The sequence below is a fragment of the Muntiacus reevesi genome, chromosome 8 (genome assembly GCF_963930625.1).
Source record: "Muntiacus reevesi chromosome 8, mMunRee1.1, whole genome shotgun sequence".
Lineage (NCBI taxonomy): Eukaryota > Metazoa > Chordata > Mammalia > Artiodactyla > Cervidae > Muntiacus > Muntiacus reevesi.
In genome coordinates this window covers 42,839,681-42,861,964 of record NC_089256.1, presented here as the reverse complement: position 1 = coordinate 42,861,964, position 22,284 = coordinate 42,839,681, and the positions used below count along the sequence as shown (strand labels likewise).

Below are 22,284 nucleotides of genomic sequence, written 5' to 3'. Positions count from 1 at the left end.
CTTGGAAACATCTACTTCCCCATCAGTAGGAGGGTGACTTGGATAATCTAGTCTGCTATCTTGCCTGCCTAAGCAGAACCCACTTTAATGATTTTCCACTCTAATCTTTAGTATAAATATGATTCTGCTTGCCTTTTTGTAATATCTTCGAAGAAATTTGGATTTTTCACAACTTTTTAATATTCTCAATAATCCTGTGAAATGAGGAAGTCAGTTACTTTGGTACATCGTGCAGCTGGGGTGGTGCTAGTGTTAAAGAACACGACTGCCAATGCAGGAGAGTAAAGAAACACGGGTTTTATCCCTGGATCAGGAAGATTCCCCGGAGAAGGAAATGGCAACTCATTCCAGTATTCTTGCCTGGAGAATCCCATGAGCAGAGGAGCCTAGAGCGCTCCATAGGGTCGCAAAGAGTCGGGCACGACTACAGCGGCTTAACACAGGGTGATGTAAGGTAAATTTATTAACTTGTAAAACCTCAGTTTTCTACTCCGGAAAATGGACAAGTTCCTATCTCCTTCCCAAAGCTTTATGAATATTTACAAGGATGTAATTTGAGAAGTGCCCAGACCCTCGCGCAGTATTGGCACAGGGCTTTATTAAGATCACCCAAAGAACAAGCGGTCCTTTGCCCTCCAGCTTCCCCTTCGGTCGCCGCGGGGAGCGGAGCGGGGAGGAGACCGAGGGTAGGGGGTGGAGGGCTGGCATCCGTCTGGCCCGCCCAGCGGAGGACCGCGCAGACCCGCCCGGGGCCTGGCCGTAGCGACTCCCGACGCGGGCGGGGGCGGAGCAGGCGAGTGGAGCCTCCTCCCGGCGGCGAGGGCGGTCCCCACAGCCGTTGCTCCGCGTCTCCGCTTTCTGCGGGCGGTGCTCGTCGCCGCGGCGTCTGGGGTGAGTTCGTGGGGCCTCCGCTCCACCGGTGCCCGGGACGGAAGGTTTCACGCGGAGGGCGACGGGCGCCGTGTGGGCATCGCCGGGCAGCAGGGCGGGTCGGTCCCCGGGTTGCGGCTAGGCGCGCGCGGGCCGGGCCTCGGAGGGCTGTCCTGCCTCCTCCCGGGCGGCGGGGCCGGGCAGGGGGCCTGCGGAGGCCGAGCCCAGCGGGAGGCACCCGCTTAGGTGAGGGCACCACTGCGGCGCTCTCTCTGCTGCCGGAAGGATGGCCGAGCGAGATGCTGCCAGGTAGGAATCCAGGGGTCATCCCCCGAGGCCCCGCGTCACGGTTCTGGGGTCGCCACCAGCACTTCTGCCCGTGCGGGGAGCATCAGCGTGAAGATGCCCCTTCCTCTTTGGAGCCCTTTCCCCGGGGTTTCTGTTGGGAAACCCACCCGCTGATCCCATCCTGTGGCCTTCAGGGAGGGGCCGGCTAGTGGTGAGGATCGACTGAATGGTGAAGTGTATCAGCTCTCTACTCTTAGTCTGGCTCTGCGTCCATCCACTCACTGTCTGTTGATCCAAAGCCCATGAGGATGGGGGCTGAGGAAGGGCCTTTGGGTTGGTGGCCTCGGGAGAGCAGTCATCAATAGCGTGGGCCTGTGCCGGGTTGCACGGTGTTCAAGAGTGGGTGAGCGATGAGGGCGCGGAGGCGGCCCGGGCACAGCCGTCGGGTGATGAAAGGGAGCCGGAAGAACACAGTCCTTTGAAGGTTGGGGGTGGTGTTTGTTTAACTTCTAAATTAATGTTAAAAAAGAAAAATAACATTGAGGATGCGAGAAAGTCAAGGAATCGCGGATAGAGATGGCTAAGATTCAGGGTCTAGGCTGAGAAAGTGGGCTTCAAAAGAAGGGTGGAGGGCTGTCCTAGGCACCCGGGCTGAACAAGGGGGCTGGAGTGCTGGAATATCACTCTGGAGCTAATGCTCAATTAGGACCATAGTTTTCCTTTTGGAATTTTATCTTCTAGAGCTGGGTTGGCCTTTAAACCCTATGAAAGTGCAAAATTTTCACGTGCCTGTTTGTATTGTAGGGGAGAAAAACTTTTCTTCTTAACCCCTTCTAGGTTCTTTGGCTAGACTAATAATTAAATTGGATTGACATATAACAAATTAACAGGAGAAAACCAAATTTAATTTCATGCCAGTGGGATCCCTTAAAAATAGGAGGCTCAAAGAAGTAACCAAAGCAGGCAGCCTTTATATCTTTTAGACAAAGAAACACCACATATGTGAAGAATTGGTAAGACAAAGAAGTTTGGGTTTGGGGTAGTAAATTAATGAAAAAGTGTTAAGGTTTGTTGTACTTAGCTCTCCACCTTGTTTCTTATCTCTGATAATAAGGATGTCTGATCCTGGTGCCCTCCTGTTATAGAAAAGGCACCTTTCATGTGGGATTTATTTCTGCTTTTAGGGGAAGAAAGAAGGGTAAAGTGTCCTTACACAGGCTGTTAAGTAACTTTAATTCAAAATAATCAGTATGTCAAAGTGGCCTATTTTGGTGTGGCATATCTTGCTTCCCTTCAGTGTGCATTTTTAATCTGATTAAAAACATCTGTTAAAGAGCAGTACTGAACTGTTTGATTACACAATGTTGCAGGGGGCAATAAAACTCTTAGTATATTTTAGGTGCCGCTTGATAGAATAAGCTTTTGGTATCTAGTTTAAACTGAGCTATTAATAATGTGTGTTTTTTCCAGAAATGCATGCAAGACTTGAGAACTGTTTCTTTGAAGATCTTTAATTCAAAGTGGAAACATTCAAAGCAAGTCAGTGGTGGTTTTCTTCTCTCTTTTTTTTAGAAAAGCCATCGATGAACAATGGTTTCTCAAACCCAAAATATTGATTACCTGGCCCCACCTTGGGCCTTGGAAATAAAGATCTCCTGGGGATGGAGCCTAGGAATAGGAATTGCAAAGAGAGACCACAGAGTTCTCTGGCATGGGAAATTATTGACCCCTTCTGAAGTTTTTTAAGATTTGGGCTCATTGAGGCCTCTTTAAAACAGATTTCCTTTCTAGTTATGTTAATAAATTGCTAATAAACTTAGGTAAATTATAATCCCTGTCTATTGTGTCGTCTCTAAATTTTAATATAGTAGTTTTAAAGAAAAACTACATAGTCATCAGAAAAAAAAACTTCGTTTCTGATTATAACCCTATTTTTTAAAAAATAGATTTTGAAGAAATAATATTTCTCTATTATTAAGAGACAGTCACCAGTAATTCTTTCTGGCGTTTTATATATAAAAGGCATGTACACCACACATACGTAGCATAATGTGGATTGTATTCTACGTACATTTTTATGTTCTGGTTTTTTTTTCTCTCTTGGCTATCTTGAGTATTTTCCTGTGTAGTTAAATTTTTAAGTGCCATTTTAAGGAAAGCATGTGTGCCATCATATGTAGGTATTGTAATTCATTCAATCAGCTTCCCTGGTGGCTCAGATGGTAAAGAATCTGCCTGCAATGCTGGAGACCCAGGTTTGATCCCTGGGTTGATAAAATTCCCTGGAAAAGGAAATGACAGCCCACTTTAGTATTCTTGCCTGGAAAACCCCATGGACGAAGGACCCTGGTAGGCTATAGTCCATGGGGTTGCAGAGTCGGACACAACTGAGCGACTTCACTTTTACTTTCTAGCATTCTTGCCTGGAGAATCCCATGGACAGAGGAGCCTAATGGGTGACAGTCTGTGGGGTCGCAAAGAGTCAGACACTACTGAGCAAATCTCTGTCTGTTGTCCCTATTGTTAGCATTTTGATTCTTTTGAATTTTTGGTTGTTTTAAGTAATGTTGGTTTGAGTATCATGGTTTACCTGTCTGATTATTTCTTAGAATAATTTTCTAAATGATGGAGTCGAAAGCTATTCAAATGCATTTTAAGCATCTTCTTTTCACATATCTTCTTACTGCTTTGCCTCACCAGAAGGAAAATGGAATGTTTCTGAAGATCTATTGCATTACAGGTCCAATCTCTTATTTCATCAATTCTCAAACTTTAATGCGTATAAAAATCACCTGGGGAGCTTGTTAAAAATTCATTTTCCTGAGTCCCAGGCCCAGGTGTTCTAATCCATTAGCTCTGGAGCAGGGCCCAGGAATCTGCAATCTTAACATATTTCCCTCTGCATTTGATATAGGCACTTTTGAAATCACACTGTGAGAAATGTTTTTAAAATAAATGGCAAAACAGACTCAGCTTTAGGTCATTTGCCCAGCACCATTCATGCATCTGGTAACCAGATTTGAATTAGCTTTCGTGGCTTCAAAACCCTTGTTTTTTCCATTACCTCAGACCTTCTTCAGCCTCTCATTGATGTGCTTCTAATAATGGCAGAAAGGGAACTTCAGCTGACCCCACTGTAGCGTTCTCTGGGATAACTCAGAGTGACGCACAAATACACAATGAGCCTCCATTAAAATCCCCCATTGGAAATTCTTATGAATCCTTTCATGCTGCATAACATAGACTAAATGAAACAATTTCAGTCCTTTCCCGGTTGAATTTATTTCCTGTTTCCTGACTGTTTCATGCCAACCCTTGTAAAATAGGTGATGCGGTACCATCAGGCCCTTCTTGCCCAGGAGGCAGGGACACTGTGTGCTCCGTGGGTTCAGGGAGGTGGTGGCAGGCTAAACAGCATCTCCTCCTAGAGTCAGAAAAGGGAAGTACTGCTTTTGAAAAGTCAGTGGTAGAGGAGCAAAAGGTGGTGGGCATGACTAAGAAAGCATCATTTATTAGAGATAGGGCCTGTACCCTTAGAAAAGCATTGGTGTTAGTAAACCAAAGAAAGCTAGCATGGGGTTGACCCTTTTTCAGTTTTAAAAATCTTCCCTAAATGGAATTTTATGCCCAGTTAATTTTTCCCCTTCTTTATTAATCTTTATTTTTTTCCTTTTATACTATGTCACATTTATTTTAGTAGTAGTTGGGGATTATTGTATGTTGTTATGAATTTCAACTAGTGTATCCTAGAAAGTCATTCAATATTTACCACATTTAGCACCTATTATGTGTCAGATCAGTGTGAGGCACTAGGAATACAAAGAAATAGTGATTCTCCTTGAGAATTAAGTTAACCTCACTGCTGTGTGTTGACTTGGATTATACAGAGCCTTTGACTTTTTAGCTTTAGTTGTAATTAATTTTAGACTTAGAGAAAAGTTGCAAATATTGTACAGAGAATTCACTCAACTTCCCTTATATTGATCCTTTACAGAACCATTGTTCAGTTATCAATACTATTAACGATAGACTTTATTTGAATTTCATCAGTTTTCCTGCCAATGAATTTTTTTCTGTTTCCATATGCTGTCAAGGATCCTACCTTGCATTTAGTTATTTCCCCTTAGTCTCCTTCAGTCTAAGTAATTCCTCAGTTTTGCCTTATTCTTCATTACCTTGACCCTTTTGAAGAGTACCAGTTGTTTTGTAGAATGAAGATATTTTGTAGAAAAGTACTGATTAGTTATTTGGTAGAATGCAATTCGTCACTGATTCATGAGGTTGATAGGTCTTATCACTGATGATGCTAATGTTGATTGCTAGTTAAGGTGATATCTGCTAGGTTTCTTCACTGTAAAGTTACTCTTTCCCTTTGTTTGTTTTTTAGTCGCTCAGTCTTGTCTGACTCTTTGCGATCCCATGGACTGCCTCATGCCAGGCTTCCCTGTCCTTAACTATCCCCTGGAGCTTGCTCGAACTCATGCCCATTGAGTCGGTGATGCCACCCAACCATCTCGTCTTCTGTCATCCCCTTCTCCTGCCCCCAATCTTTCTCAGCATCAGGGTCTTTTCCAATGAGTTGGCTCTTCCCATCAGGTGGCCAAAGTATTGGAACTTCAGCATCAGTCCTTCCAATGAATATTCAGGGTTGATTTCCTTTAGGACTGAGTGGTTTGGTCTCCTTGCAGCCCATGGTACTTTCAAGTGTCTTGTCTAGCATCACAGTTTGAAAGCATCAGTTCTTTGGAGTTCAATCTTGTTGGTCCAACTCTCCCATCCGTCAATGACTACTGGAAAAACCACAGCTTTGACTATATTATTTGAGAGGAGATACTTTGAGACTAGGTAAACTGTTTATCCTCAAATTTTTACCTACTAATTTTAGCACCAATTGGGGGATCTTGTCTGCCACAATTATTTACAGTGATGTTTGCCTAATGGTGATCCCCCCCCATTTCTTGCTTCTTTATTAATTGAAAGGTTATTGTAAGAAAGAGCTGCCCTTTCCCATTTATTTATTTGATCGTTTATATCAGTATGGACTAATGGATATTCATTTTATTCTTTTTTTAATTTTTTTTATTTTTCAGTGGGTTTTGTCATACATTGATATGAATCAGTCATAGAATTACACGTATTCCCCATCCCAATCCCCCCTCCCACCTCCCTCTCCACCCGATTCCTCTGGGTCTTCCCAGTGCACCAGGCCCGAGCACTTGACTCATGCATCCCACCTGGGCTGGTGATCTGTTTCACCATAGATAATATACATGCTGTTCTTTCGAAACATCCCACCCTCACCTTCTCCCACAGAGTTCAAAATTCTGTTCTGTACTTCTGTGTCTCTTTTTCTGTTTTGCATATAGGGTTATCGTTACCATCTTTCTAAATTCCATATATATGTGTTAGTATGCTGTAATGTTCTTTATCTTTCTGGCTTACTTCACTCTGTATAATGGGCTCCAGTTTCATCCATCTCATTAGAACTGATTCAAATGAATTCTTTTTAATGGCTGAGTAATATTCCATGGTGTATATGTACCACAGCTTCCTTATCCATTCATCTGCTGATGGGCATCTAGGCTGCTTCCATGTCCTGGCTATTATAAACAGTGCTGCGATGAATATTGGGGTACACGTGTCTCTTTCAGATGTGGATTCCTCAGTGTGTATGCCCAGAAGTGGTATTGCTGGGTCATATGGCAGTTCTATTTCCAGTTTTTTAAGAAATCTCCACACTGTTTTCCATAGTGGCTGTACTAGTTTGCATTCCCACCAACAGTGTAAGAGGGTTCCCTTTTCTCCACACCCTCTCCAGCATTTATTGCTTGTAGACTTTTGGATAGCAGCCATCCTGACTGGCGTATAATGGTACCTCATTGTGGTTTTGATTTGCATTTCTCTAATAATGAGTGATGTTGAGCATCTTTTCATGTGTTTGTTAGCCATCTGTATGTCTTCTTTGGAGAAATGTCTGTTTAGTTCTTTGGCCCATTTTTTGATTGGGTCATTTATTTTTCTGGAATTGAGCTTCAGGAGTTGCTTGTATATTTTTGAGATTAATCCTTTGTCTGTTTCCTCATTTGGTATTATTTTCTCCCAATCTGAGGGCTGTCTTTTCACCTTACTTATAGTTTCCTTTGTTGCGCAAAAGCTTTTAATTTTCATTAGGTCCCATTTGTTTATTTTTGCTTTTATTTCCAATATTCTGGGAGGTGGGTCATAGAAGATCTTGCTGTGATTTATGTCGGAGAGTGTTTTGCCTATGTTCTCCTCTAGGAGTTTTATAGTTTCTGGTCTTACATTTAGATCTTTAATCCATTTTGAGTTTATTTTTGTGTATGGTGTTAGAAAGTGTTCTAGATTCATTCTTTTACAAGTGGTTGACCAGTTTTCCCAGCACCACTTGTTAAAGAGATTGTCTTTTTTCCATTGTATATCCTTGCCTCCTTTGTCAAAGATAAGGTGTCCATAGGTTCGTGTATTCATTTTATTCTGTGGATTAAAATACAATGCTATCATTATTTTCTTGCTCAGATGCTTCCAGTTTTGGCCATTAGGAGCACAGTCTGAGTTTAAATGACCTGTACATGTAAATGGCTGTTATCATTTCTGTCCTTCCCTTGCCAGTAAAACAGCCAGTTACTTTACAAGCAAAATGAGTTTATTCAGGAGAAGTAAAGAATTGCAGTTTGGAACATACAACTGTGTCAAACCACATGCAAGTCTGATAAAGCAAAGGAAAGGAAACTCTTTTATGGAGGAGAGGGGGAAATTGGGAGGGGCTGTTATTGAAAAAAAAAAAAAGTCCATTGGACGAAGCTGGGAGTTTGAAGTATGGTGGCTTTTCACTGGCTCAGCTGTGACATTCTCTCATTGGCTGAGGTGTCACCAGACTAGGAGAAGAGCTTCCTCCTCCTGCTAGTGGTAGTAGTTGCAACACTTCCTGCCAGAGATGCAAGAAGTCTGTATTGATGTGATCTGTATCTCCCCTTCTGGCCTCCCAATTCCACTTCAGTTGGGTTTCTCTTCATTAATTTTCACAGAACCATGGCTTGTTTAGGGTCTGGGCAATGATCACTGAAAAGCCAGGTAAAGGAGCTTTAATTCTGAGGAAAGTAGGACAATATGTGTGCAAGTAGTCTGCTCTGAGGAACTCTGCAGTAGTAAAAGGAGTAGCGAAATACTAGCCTTTCCATTGGTGCTATCCCAGAGAAACTCAAAGGAGTAGGACCATGTGCCTGGTGCCACATTTTGCGCACTCTAGATCCTGTCTGTGCAGGATTACCAGATAGATTTAGAGACACTGGAATGCTGATTTTAGTGTTCTTGACTGCTGAATGAAAACCACACCCCTTCTCCCTGGGTGCATAAGTGCTTAGTGAGTATTTATGGAGTGACACTTGGTGTCTTCCCCTGGTCTCCCATGGTGCTATAAAAATGTGTGCATGTAGAGATTCTCTAAGAATGATAATGATACTTAGCATTTATGCTGATTTGACCTTTGTTATAGCTTGTCTTCGGAGAAAGCAATGGCACCCCACTCCAGTACTCTTGCCTGGAAAATCCCATGGACGGAGGAGCCTGGTAGGCTGCAACCCATGGGGTCGGGAAGAGTCAGACATGACTGAGAGACTTCACTTTCACTTTTCACTTTTATGCATTGGAGAAGGAAAGGGCTACCCACTCCAGTGTTCTTGCCTGGAGGATCCCAGGGATGGGGTCGCACAGAGTTGGACACGACTGAAGTGATTTAGCAGCAGTAGCATAGCTTGTCTTCTGTGCTAGATTTTTTTTTAATGGAAAATTCCAAGCCTTCAAAAAAAGTAGGGTGAAAAAGAAAATGAAACTCTCAGGCACCTGTCACCTTACTCAATACTTTTCAGTATTTTGCCAGTCTTATTTCATCTGTTTCCCTGTTTTCAGGGTTGGGGTGGCATATTTGAAAATGAATTGCAGACATTAAAATCGAAAGAAATTGAAAATAAACTCTGAGTTCGAGGACTATATCTTAATTCTTTTGGTGCCTAGCACTGTGCCTGAAAATAGTGGGTGCTCAGAAAAGACTGGTTAAATTGAGAGGAGAAAGAACAAATTATGAGAACATCATCATTTTGAGCTAACTCTAGGGCAGACCTAAGAAGGAAAAAGGTGGTGAGACTTGCCCTAAAATAACTTCTTTCACATTACCTGAATTTGTTCTCTATAACTATTGTCCTCCTGTCACTTTAAGATAGCCTTGATTGAAAGAGAAAACTTAGGGAGAGTTCAGGGACTCTCCTTTATTTAAATATTTTTACAGGTAACTCCAATCTGATGACATTTTCCCAAACACCAACCAGAAATGACTTGCCCTAAAAAGGACTTTCTTTAAAAAAAAAATCATTAAAAAAAAATTACAAAAGTAGTATATACTCATTGAAAGAAAATAGGAAATAACAGAGACATAGAAAATAAAATTATTCAATATGTATTTCAATATGTAATTCCAGAGATAACATTATCTTGGTTAGCATTCTGATAAAATTTGAGCATGAATCACATTGGTAATCAGAGTCAATAACTATTTATTATGTCTGTGAGAATGTGCTAGGTGTGACTGATGCATCATCTCATTAAATTCTTACAGCAGTGTTGTAAGATAATTTTTTATAATTGTTTCGTAGCTGAGGAAATGGAAATGTGATAAGAGTATTTGCCTTCGATCACTTAGCTGATAAGCAGGCTGGGCAGATCTCTATTGAAACACTGTTTCTCTATGGGCATAGCAGCTCTTAGAAAAACAATGTTCCCTGACTAAGTTTTCCAAGACTGAGATTTTATCAAAAACATTAGCGATTGCCATTCAAGCCTTCTGCAGTTAAGTCTGTGAGAGTCTGGCTCCAGGAACCTGCAGACTTACTGTTACCTGGAGGGAAGGAAACAGACCTCCAGGAAACCATTTCAAAGACAGTCTCAAACAGAGGGACAGGAGGAGGGAGGTAGAAGGCTGCATATTTCAAGGGTTTGTGCTGCGCACACCCAGGTACCAAGGGGAGGAGAGAGATAGCAACATCCATGTGAAGGATGTGGCAGAAGCCCAGGCTTTGGAACTGAACACATGGGCTCATACCCCAGCTCCACCACTTACTATTAATAGTTTTGTGGTCTCTGGCAAGTTCCGTAATCTCTAAACCTTTGTTTTCTCCTCTTTAAAATGAGGAGACTAATAATTCTAAACTCACAAAGTTGAGAAATAAGTAAGTTAATATAAGTGATTGAACTCCCAGTACATGGCACAGAAAAAATGCACAAGTGAATCACTCCTCTTTTTAACGATTAATCTTCTAATGAGTTCTTACTGCCTTCAGCATTTACTTGTGATGCCTTCACAAGACCCTAAGCACAGGCCATACTGTTTAATTGCTTCCTGGGTCAGATCTCTTTTGCCGTTTGATCCAGGAACCTAACCACCATTTATAACATTGTGTCTAGAGAGGAATGCTTCCTAGGTTTCCCTCAAACTCATCTAGGCTAAAATTTTGGAATACTACCCTTTAGTAAGTATGAGGCTGTCTTGAGAGTTGCTAGGGTTGTTTTTTTTTTTTTCACAGTAAGTTACCACATCCCCACATCTCATTTAAGAAATCAAATTTGTTTTCATTACAAAAGGACAAAAGTGTGTTATACTTTTCCAACAATGAAAGAAAAAAGGAAAAAAAGCACCCCTGGCTAATCCCATATTCCTAATAGAATCTTTGCTAACTTTTGGTTCTGTTTCTTTCTAGAGTTTTCTTATTTCTATCATTTTAGTGGTAATCATATTCACAGATAGACTTTTTCTGCTTTTCTTTTTATTACTTAAGATTTAACTGTATGTGTTTTTGTGTTATTTTGGCAGGGAATATAGTTTGGTCTCTATCCTCTCCATTTAATTGAGGGTATGTTTGCTGTGGAGATTATCAGCATCCTGGCTTTAGCATTTTCCACACTCTTAACGATGACACACTTAGGATTTGAGAAGGGACATGGTTTCAGTAATGCAGAGAAGATGTGGGGCCTTGCCAAGTAGCTTTCATCACCTTAGTGTAGTTACCATGGTCCAGGGAGGGCCCTCAACTTTGTGGCCTCAGAAACTGAATTTTTGTTAGTAACGAAGAGCATAGCCATCTCTCATACTATTTTAGTACATGCAATTGAAGTATGAAATGAGAATGGCAATTTCATATTGATAGAAATGCAGCACAGCAGAGTGGTGATTCTGGCAGCCACCAGTAATCATCCTGCAGGTCATCTCTAGTCTAGAGTCATTAATGTAAATAATGTAACACAGCAGTGACAGTCACCACTTCAGGTCGTACTAGTGGTGAAGAACCCGCCTGCCAGTGCAGGAGATGTAAGAGATGCAGGTATGATCCCTGAGTCGGGAAGATACTCTGGAGGAGGGCATGCCTACCCACTCCAGTATTCTTGCCTGGAGAATCCAATGAACAGAGGAGCCTGGTGGACTGCAGTCCATGGGGTCGCAAAGAGTTGGACACGACTGAAGCAACTGAGCATGTATGCGTGCACTGTGCATCAGGAGGTGGGCTGACACTTTTTGTATTAATGTGTTAGGTCATCCAGTCCCTCATTAACTCTCTAGGAAGGTACAGTTTTTATCCCCATTTTACAGGCAAGGAGACCAAGGCCCAGTGAATTGATGGGTGTGAGGTTTCATACTTTCTGTCTAAACCCAAACCCCAGATCTGAAATGCTGTGCTGTAGTCTGTTGTTCTTGCAGATTCTTGCCTCCTGTGTTGGCATCCTTTTGTGTCCTCTGCCCTCTTCCCCAGATGTTGGGGTGTGCCTTGTACTTTATCATGGCTGTAACATTTATAACTTGAAAAACCGTTGATTTTTCATCTCTGTTTCAAGAAACAAGTTTTTCCAGCTCTTCACAGGGAAGAGCTTTTTGTCTTTTCCCTTATTTTCTCTTTGAGTCAAAATATGCTCTGGAACAAGAGTTCACCTTCTCTTAAAACTGTGCCAAGAAGGGACAACCAAGGCAGAGAGAACCATTAGGGCTGAACTTGGGGCTGTGCCAGCTCAGAACTGAGGAGGCAATGATCGGCTCTCCTTTGCCTTCTCCACCTGTGTGACATCTGGAAATGGCTTTTCTTCTGGAGTGAATGACAGCTGGGGTGATAACCTAGAGAGAGAACTCCTGTGATGTATAGGTGACTGGAACCTTCTACCTCCAAAATCTCTGGTTTTCTGATCTTTAAGCTCTCACTGGAGAACTCCCTTTACTGTTACAGTCAAGATTGGTTGGGGACAGGTTTTCAGTGTGTGCTGGTGAGTATTATTTCAGGTTAGGATTTCCATCTGAAACAGCACGTCTTTGTGATTGCATTTCAGGGATTGTTGGAGCAGAACACCCAAACAAAAGCAGGCATCGCACAATCAGTTGTCATCAAGTTTGCAGATTGGAATAGCTGAACTTGAAGCTTCCTGCCTGCAGTGGAGGCCGAGAGATACCTATTGCTCACATAATCAAAGACATGAACTTCAACGTGACTTTCCACCTTTCCTACAGATTCCGATTGCTGTTGCTTTTTACCTTATGCCTGACAGTGGTTGGGTGGGCCACCAGTAACTACTTTGTGGGTGCTATTCAAGAGATTCCTAAAGCAAAGGATCTCGTGGCTAGTTTGAGCAAGGGTGTCGTTTTAGGGAAGAAAGGAACTGTGACGGATGAAGCGTTTGTGGAAAAAGGAAAACTTGACAACTGCCCTTCTGTGTCTCCATATCTCAGTAAGTATTTGTTTTTCCTTTTTTACAAGTAGTACATACACTTTTTATTTAAATATAACAAATGTACAGAAAAGTACAAAAAGCAGAAGTGTACACTCAAGATTCACAAAATGAACATACCTGTGGAACCAGGATATAAATTAAGAAATGGACTCTTCCCAGAATCCCAGAAGCTCCCATGCTTCTTTTTGTCACTACCCTTACTCCAAGTTTATAATACGAGTCGTTAGATTTTTCCTATTTTTGAAACTGTATGTAATTGGAAACATAGTATGTACTCCATACAGTATATATGCTGTGTACTCTTTTATGTTTGACTTCTGTTGCTCAGCATTATGTTTGTGAGCTGTATTCATATTGTGGACATATTATGTTTATTATATGAATATCCCCAGTTTGATCATCCAGCTGCAGAAATCTCAGCAGGCATGTCAGTAGGCACTTGTGATGAGCTGGGGGTCAGTTGCCCTAGGCTGGTGGCTCTGCTCCATGTGTTTCTCACCCTCCTGGATCAACAGGCTAACCTGGACTTGTTCTCCTGGCATCCAAAGAACAAGGGTGGAGAAATTCCAGTACACCCAAGCCTCCACTCGTATCACATCTGTTAGCACTCCCTTGGCCCTCGGTATGGAGTCAAGGGACAGGATAGTACTTTTTCAGTGTTGTCTTAGTTTATTACTTAAATATGTTGTATGTATGGATTCTCCTTTAATGCCTTGCCTTTCACTTTAAATGAACAGTAAGTTGGTCTTAGGAAGCACATTAATTAGGAAAAACTCCACAGGAACATTCTGTCTAACCCACAGAGGTTACATCAGACCCCCCTAGAACATCTAAGACCTTGTAGTTCTCCAGATAATCTTCAGAGTATCTTTCCAGAATGCCTTTCCTCAACCCATGTGGGTCTGGCGGATTCATGTTTAGTCATCAGATGTGTGGTTTAGATCACTTCTCTCCCAGAAGGTTTTCTGGGACTGTCCCGGAGTTAATGCCAGGCTCCCTGTGTGCCTGCCTTTGTTTCTGTTGTTGTGTTGGCCAGCGTATTGTCTCATGTTTGACTTTCTTTCCCAGGAGACAGTGTGCAGGCAGGATGAAGGCAGGGTGATCCTTTCTAGCTCTGTGAAGTTCAGAACTCCCCTGTGGCCTTTCAGAGGTGGCTCTCTGCACACACCCACCTAGCACGCTGGGGTCAGTCGGGCTCTTCAGAGGCTTCTTGCACGTAGTTACACGAAACCAGCGGACCCTTTTCCTGAGTGGCTCTCAGACTCATACTGTGCCCATCCTGGCATGCCGCTTCCCTTTACTCGGTCATAGAAAAGCCAAAGCATTTTTCCTGATTGTTTGAGGGAACTCATTCTGCTCACAAATTACCCAAGTTGAGATGGGAAAATGAGTTACTGAAGCACAGATCTGACTGCATCATGCCCCTTGTTCAAAATCCTCTCAACATACTTAAGCGACAGATGCATTCATGGAAACAGACGGGCAGTGACACAATAGTGCGTATGGATCCAAAGGGTGATGCAGCAGTCATGAATCAGGATAGACCATTAGTGACCCAGGGAGGGACAGAACTTGAGAAAATATCATGGGGGCGCTAAGGGAGGACGCTAGAGCAAGTGGAGCCAGGTGCTCAAGATGAGGTGCGTTGAAAGTGGTGACCCTGAGAGAGTGAGCAGGGGCACTGGTTTTCATCAAACCTGTTTCTTGGTGTTCTCTCGGGCCAGGGACTGAGACATGGTCCAGTTAGCCCAGATGATGGGATTTATGAACAGGCTACATAGGAAAACATCGCAGCGGCCATCCATCGCATCGTCTCCCAGCAGCTCTGGTAGCTTGCTTCTCCTTATAACTCCCTTTTCTTACTGTTTGTTTTTAGGGCATTATTGCCTGCTGACCCTGTCTCATGTGTAGACCCTTCTGAAAAGGGTCTTGTAGGTCAGTTATTTTCTCTAGGTGTCTGGAAGCAGATACCTGCTCTTGGTGCTATTGTCTTTTGGCCATGGCCAGCGTGGAGGACGGTCACATGAAGCAAGGCACAGTGGCATACATGGGAAAAGCAGGCGACTGCTTTGCTCAGAAGAGGATAGTGCAGTTGCAAACATCTTGAGATTTTACAGCCTGACCAGGATATGAGGAGTTTTAAAATGTGTGGCTCTGTTCCCTAACCAGAGCCCTGCCTCCTCCCTGACCAGTCGGTATTTCCTGTTCATTCAGATCTGAGGGGAGGGTCAGTGGCTTCAGCTGTATCTTTAAAGACTTGTGTGAGATTGGTTACCGTGGATGGTCTTGGGTTTCATCCAGCCAGGCTGTGTCCAGACTTGCTGAGCAAATGCCCCATTGGGGATATCTGCTGTGTGAAACAGTGGGAGGGTTCTTAACGGTGTTGCACATACCTGTTATTGTTGAGTTAGGGAGGGAGGCTAGTTTCTCTTTCTTTTCACTGTTTTACCTTCAAGGAGTTAGTATGACTCTTAAGAGCTTAGGGAAGGACTTTAGGGAAAAAGTCTTTGTCCATGAGCTTGATTCCATGGAATGCTTTTAATTTTTAAAAAATTATTTTTGGCCGTGTTGGGTCTTTGTTACTCATGTAGGTTTTCTCTAGTTGCAGCAAGTGGGGACCTCCTCTCTAGTTGCGGCGTGAGGGCTTCTCATTGTGGTGGCTTCTCTTGTCGCAGAGCATGGGCTTTGGTGCACGGGCTTCAGTAGTTGTAGCCTTCGGGCTTAGTTGGTTCTGTGGACACTTCCCAATCTGGTTATCGAACCCCTGCATCGGCAAGTGGACTCTTAACCACCAGACCACCAGGGAAGTCCTGGAATGCCTTGATTTTTAGGAGACTTCACCCTCCTTTGGAGCTTTTTTTAATGACAACCAAAAAGTTGGATTTATTTATTCATTCGTGTATTCATTCATTCCATGGGTGAGGCTTCCTGTTATTTTCCCCCCCCCCCTTTCGAATTTTGAGAAGGAAAAGAGATTAGAGCAAATTTGAAGTTATTTAGTCTGCCCCTGATCTCTGCTCTTCACCAGGGTCATCAGGACAGAGTGTATTTCCTCGTACGGATGAATCAGAGAACCAGAACTGGTTACTCTGCCACAGGGGGCTGCTTTTGTATGTCATTTGCTTTTTTTTGCCAGTACCCTGAGTCATAGATTCTGCGGTTCTGTGGTTTATATTTCGTGACCAAAGGAGGCTTCACAATAGTGCTTATGGTGTGCCAGGCAGTGTTCAAAGTGTGTGGCATGTACTAGCTCCTGCAAGCCTATCAACACATGATAAGCTTGCTCCTGTTAGTTCCTGTGTCCGTTGTTTATTGTAGAAGGCCAGACCAAGCTCGTGTTCAAGCCAGATCTCACTCTGGAGGAAGTCCAGGCAGAGAACCCCAAGGTGCACAGAGGCCGGTATCGCCCTGAGGAGTGCAGGGCTTTGCAGCGGGTTGCCATCCTCATCCCTCACCGGCATAGGGAGAAGCACCTGCTGTACCTGCTGGAACACCTTCACCCCTTCTTGCAGAGGCAGCAGCTGGACTATGGCATCTACGTCATCCACCAGGTGAGTCTGGGGGGGTGGACAAGGCCTCTGCCCTCCAGGCTCCCCTCTCTTTGTGGCTCTTTGTCTGTCTTGGGTAAAAGAGCGTCTAACCATCATTAAAAGTGAGGTCTCTTAACTTATTTATCCTTGACAGGAGTAAAGGAGTTTCTTGTCCCAGATTTTGGAATAATGGGATGAGTGCTGAGAAATTTTACTTGGTCTTTAGTGAACATCTGGAGGAAGCCTGTTTTCTTTTGTGAGCCCTTCCATGTTAGCCAATGACTGCCCGGAGATATTCCCCCTGGTCTTGACCTTACATTACCTTCTGGGTTTGCTCTGCATTACACGGTGAGATGTTGGAACCATGCTTTATTATTGAGCTTGGCTCTTTGATGGGGAACTAGACAGAGGAGTTGACTGCTTTGTGCTAATCACCAGGGAATTCTATAACTCTCTCTACCTCTCCGCCTTTAACTTTGCCACTATCTATTACGTAAAACATTATGTTTAGTTTTCACTTTTTGATTCAGTTTTGTGACTTCCAGAAGCATGAGTTAGTAGGAACATAGTAAGTATGAGTGTAGGCTGCTTTTGAAGAGTTTTGCTCTAAATGGAGCAGGTGATTTAAGATGCCTCTATTTGGTTTTAACATGTATTGAAAGAAAAATAAGCCGTCAACTTAAATATCTCTTTTATGGCTATCTTTTCAAAATTATCCTGGGCCATCCAAATAATTCCCCCTCAAATCCTTACAAATATATGAAAACAAGTGCTCAGTTGTGTCTGACTCTTTGTGACCCCATGGACTGTAGCCCGCCAGGCTCCCCTGTCCCTGGAATTTTCCAGGTAAGAATACTGGAGTGGGTTGCCATTTCTTCCTCCATTGAATATAGGGAAAATAATTAACTACATGCCTAATATCAGTTATAACTGGTAACACTCGTCTTAGGAAAACTTTTGACAGATCAGAAGATGTTATTCTGCAGTATATACATTGTAATAAACTGGGACTCTTAGAAATTGTGTGTATATATTTATACGCATATATATAAACAAAACATCTATGCCCATTTTCTGAGGATTTGAAAAAAATTAACTGTTATACTGGTTTGTCATTATTTTTGTTTTTAACACTGTTAGTCATTCAGAGTTCTTACTCAAATCAGCAGCCCCCAGCATGTAATATTTTTATGAGTAGAAAAATATGTCTGCTTTATGTTATTCTTTTCAGGGAAGTACTGTGGTGAGTTTTGAGAATTGCCTGTACTTTTGTTATGATAAACTGTTTACTGAACTGGAATCTATTCTTAAGGAATTTGATTCAAGTAGCCATGAAAAAATTACTAGTGTAAATTTTTTTTTTTAATACTATAGCTTTGATTATGTTACTGTTGATTTATGTTCTTTTCTTACCTGATAATGAATCCCCTCTGTCAGGCCACTGTGAGGATTAGCGTCTGCCATTAACTGTTAAAACAGAATTCTTTCACAATGATTCCATGAGACTTTTAAGTAGCTTAGGAATATTAGCAGTAGACCTCTCTATTTATAGATCAAGATTTCTTTTCCTTTTTTTTTGTGGACCTCACCGTGCGGCATGTGAGATCTTAATTCCCTAACCAGGGATTGAACCCAACCCCCCTGCAGTGGAAGTTCAGAGTTATAACCATCAGATCAGCAGAGAAGTCCCTAGGTTAAGATTTTTTGATCCTTTCTGGCCAGCTGTGTTTTCGGGGAGCTTAGTGTAGATTTGTTACATGGGCTATGATTGGGATTAGCTGAGAGTTGAACAGTGAAGCAGTGATACTACTTGTCATGACTAGTATATAAGAAAGGTTTTTTAGTTTTACATGGAATAAATAAAGGTATGTTTAAAGATTTTTTGAGTTTCTTTATTAGTAAAAACTTTTAAAAAATATGTTTTTTTAAAAAATTGTTATAAAACACATATAAAATATACCATCTTAACCATTTTTATTGTATGGTTCAGGAGTGTTTAGTATATTCATATTATTGTGCAACTGATCTCAGTTTATCTTTTTTCCTGCAAAACTGAAACTCTAAACCCATTAAACAACAGTCTTTCGTTTTAAGGTGCTTTTAGTTATGGGATATAAGTATGTATGAAGCATAAAGAAAAACACAAAGGGTCCGTTATTGTTAATTCAATCTACTGTGTCAGATTTTCATGTCATGTGTATATTCTTGTGCATTAGAGAATAATGCCTACTCCTGCATGTGAGATGAAGAGGGACACAGTGTGAAATCTTGTCTTAGGAACTTTTCAAGTTGTAATTTCCATATCTACAGGCTGGAAGTAAGAAGTTTAATCGTGCCAAACTCCTGAATGTGGGCTATATAGAAGCTCTCAAGGATGAAATTTGGGACTGTTTCATATTCCACGATGTGGACTTGGTACCTGAGAATGATTTGAACCTTTACAGGTGTGAGGATCAGCCCAGGCATCTGGTGGTTGGCAGGAACAGCACGGGGTACAGGTAAGGTGGCTTTGCTCATGGCTGGCTGGGGTCAGGATGCCTGGCCTGTTGTCATCAAGGCTGTGGAGACATAGTGTCTGGGGGTGTCTGCAGAAAATGAGAAATAGGAAGAATGGTTCATGACAGCTCCTTCAAAGTTTAAAACAGGAATTAGGAATTAGAGAAATTAGATTTTTTTTCTAATTAGGAAAAAGTTCTACAAACGCTTTGGCAGAAGATCACAAAGATAAAGGGGGAGAGAACAGGAGAGGGAAAATAATCTAAACATTGCACATGGTGGCCAGACTTGCCTGCAGGGCCTGCCTGGTAGAACTTTGCTAAATGTTCCCACACTGAGTAGGGCTACAGTAACTTATCTATTTGTCCCTGACTTCTTTCTCTAGGAGGCAAAGAGAGGGAGCATCCAGGTCAGCTTTTAGGCCTCTTTTGTGAGACTGTGATGTCTCTTTCCAGACTGTGGCATCTTTCTAGAGTCCAGGGGGAGCCTGGGAGGGGCATGTGCATCGAGTGGTTTGCCTGGGAGCTGGGACACCCAGGACAAGTCCCTTTCTCTTAAAACCACTGTGGGAAGAGCTAGGCACCGTCATTTCTGCTTCCATTCCCCACCCCACCCCTTCCCTCAGGAGAGGCATAGGTGCTTTTCAGTCTTAGTTTATTAATAAGTTCCTCTTTGAAAACAACTGAGAGGAAATAGTGAGCAGGAAGCTTTCCCCAAAGTGAAACTACATGTTCACTTATCTGTGTGCACACTTACCTGTCAGCCTTCCCCAAGCCCTTCCTGTCACATGTGCTCACATATGGGGTGCTTACTATGCTGGGGCCAGGAGACCAGTCTGAAGAAAGGAGAGTGCCTGCCCTCACAGTGCTTCCTGGTGTGTGTGGGGAGACGGGCATGTGGAGTGGAGCTGTGTCAGCTTTGCACTTCTCTTGTGCAAATTCAACTAGAAGCGCTTGTTAATGAGGGGGAGGGTATGGGAGTGGTGAGGCAGAGGAAGAGACAGCTATAAAATAATAAGGGAAATTCCACCAGGGTCTACTCCAGGAGGTGAGCACAATCTCTTGACGCCTCCCTTGGTCTTGGTTTCTGTGTTGTTCTTAGTATGTAGGTTTCTCACTTTGGACTATTTAAGAGTTTTCCAGGAATAACATTGACTGCAGGGAATTTTTGCATCAGGTAAGAGTGTACAGACAGAGGATGACATGGTTGGATGGCATCACTGACTCGATGGACATGAGTTTGAGTAAGCTCTGGGAGTTGGTCATGGACAGGGAAGTCTGGCGTGCTGCAGTCCATGGAGTCTCAAAGAGTGGGACACGACTGAGTGACTGAACTAAACTGATAGACTGTAAATCCAGTCCCTGTTTAAAGTATGGGATGTAAATAAATGCCTAGAATAAATTACAGTGGGTGAGAGCACACTGACTTTAAGGAACACCTAGGGAAGGGTTTAAAGCTGTTGTTCAGGAAACGTGGCACCTTTATCTTGTGGAATCAATGGGAGCTTCCCAGCAGAGTTCCCGGACATGGAAGCAAGAGAGAATGTGGCACAGGTTTGGAGGAAAGGCAGGTGGCTCATTAGTGCTGGAGAATGAATGTCTGGGATGGTGGAAGGAGGAGAGGCTAGAGATGAGACTGGGCAGGGGCCAGGTTAGGCAGGCCTTATTCAGTCTGGTAAGGCATTTGGAGTTCCTGTGGAAGGTATCAGAGTGCTGCTGACACACGGTTAGAACCGGAGAATGACAGGAGAAAGCTCAATTCAGCTGGCCTTTGGTGTGCGGGATGGAGCCAGGCAGGAGGAGAGAAGATGAGGGCAGAGGCCCATTCCTGCCTCCAGGCTCCAGGGACAGTGGGGCAGGAGGGCAGGGGAAGGTCTGGAAGAGAATCCCAGGATTTTTTCTTTTGGGAAACTTGATCATTTTCTGGAGGTTTTGGTGTCTGGTCTCTGAGCCACCTCTGCATTGAAGAAAGCAGTATATCATATCCGGGTACCTTGGTATTTTCAGAAGCATGGCAATTAGCTGCTCACTTACTGGCAATGAGATGTCACTTTCTACAATATAGAATACTATACTTCAGACCCTTGGCATGGATGATAACTTTCCATTACCCAGTCTTTCTAAACACTGTGGTGAGAAATTATAGTCACACAGGATTGTTCTTTTGTTTGTTTTTGGAGTATGGATACACTGAATTATTTCAAGGACAGCCCTTTTGTTGGGATTCTAGATTTTATCTCTGCTTTAAGCTGGACCATAAGAAAATGAGCTCTTGGGCATTCCTGCTGGGAACCGATCTGGAGTATAACTTTGGTATGATGATTGTGGGTTTTATCAGATGTCACACTGTCTAAAAACAGCCCCTTATGAATCTTGCTGTTTTTTTTTGCCAAATGTTTCTTTTATAACTAGATAGATGGCAGTCTTTGTCTTCCTTGAATAACTGACAGTTTTCCTAATGTAAATCATGTGGTTGAATGTGTCTCCTCTTTTGATCTGGATGCAAGAAGCTGGGAGCCAAATCTATGACCCTCTTGTAGAAGCTGAAATAGTCTTATTTGCAGGTCAGAGTTCTAATGTATTTCCTATTCTAATTTTCTGATTTAAGTTTTCCTCTGGTCCTGGTTTGTCCTTTATATTTTTCAGTTTTTCTGTATGTATCATGTAAATGGCCTCATCTCTTGTGGTCTAGGGAGGCTTGAATACAATACAGGAGTTGTCTTCATCCCTCTTACCTCTTGCCTTTCCTCTTTTGGGCAGAATCTCTCTAGTTACTGGCTGTTGCAATCAGTTGCGGGCAACTAAGTGTCTGCCCCCTGCTGGTAACTATGTGTCCCTGCACCATAGAGCTTAAATCAACAAAATATTGTCACAACTGCCCGTTGAGTAGAAAGAGAAGTGCAAGAGCTGTTTTCACTTTACACACATGCAGAGGGAAGAAGTTTAAGTAACTTGTCTCAACTATCTCAGTGTCTGTGAAGATAGAAATAAATCTTGTTTCTCCCCGTGATTATGTCTGTGATAAAGATCTCTTCTAGGCCGTGTGACATTTTGTTGCCAAGAATTCCTTTGATACCTTCCTGCTTTCTACAAGGACTCTATTATTATTTTATGACTGCATTTTCCCCACCCTTGGGCCTTTAAAAATAAAACTATCTCTGGACCAATCAAACATTTATGCTTTTCTAGGTAAGAAGAAATGGAGAAGGCAATGGCACCCCACTCCAGTACTCTTGCCTGGAAAATCCCATGGATGGAGGAGCCTGGTAGGCTGCAGCCCATGGGGTCACGAAGAGTCGGACATGACTGAGCGACTTCACTTT

The 22,284-nt window shown here is 42.8% G+C and overlaps 1 protein-coding gene across 3 annotated transcripts in view; it reads left to right on the top strand.

The window, feature by feature from the left end:
• Window positions 1–756: 756 nt before the first annotated feature.
• B4GALT4 (beta-1,4-galactosyltransferase 4) overlaps window positions 757–22,284 on the top strand; it is a 28,864-nt gene continuing 7,336 nt past the window's right edge. The window contains exons 1-5 of one of the 3 annotated variants that reach the window (XM_065943093.1): window positions 810–891; window positions 2,629–2,697; window positions 12,538–12,933; window positions 16,255–16,487; window positions 18,777–18,964. In XM_065943093.1, coding sequence (XP_065799165.1) covers window positions 12,681–12,933; window positions 16,255–16,487; window positions 18,777–18,964 — 674 coding nt within the window. In that variant the 5' untranslated portion in view covers window positions 810–891; window positions 2,629–2,697; window positions 12,538–12,680. Of the gene's footprint in view, window positions 892–2,628; window positions 2,698–8,671; window positions 8,746–12,537; window positions 12,934–16,254; window positions 16,488–18,776; window positions 18,965–22,284 lie in introns of those variants that run through there. The other 2 variants (XM_065943094.1, XM_065943092.1) reach the window with 2 other exon arrangements.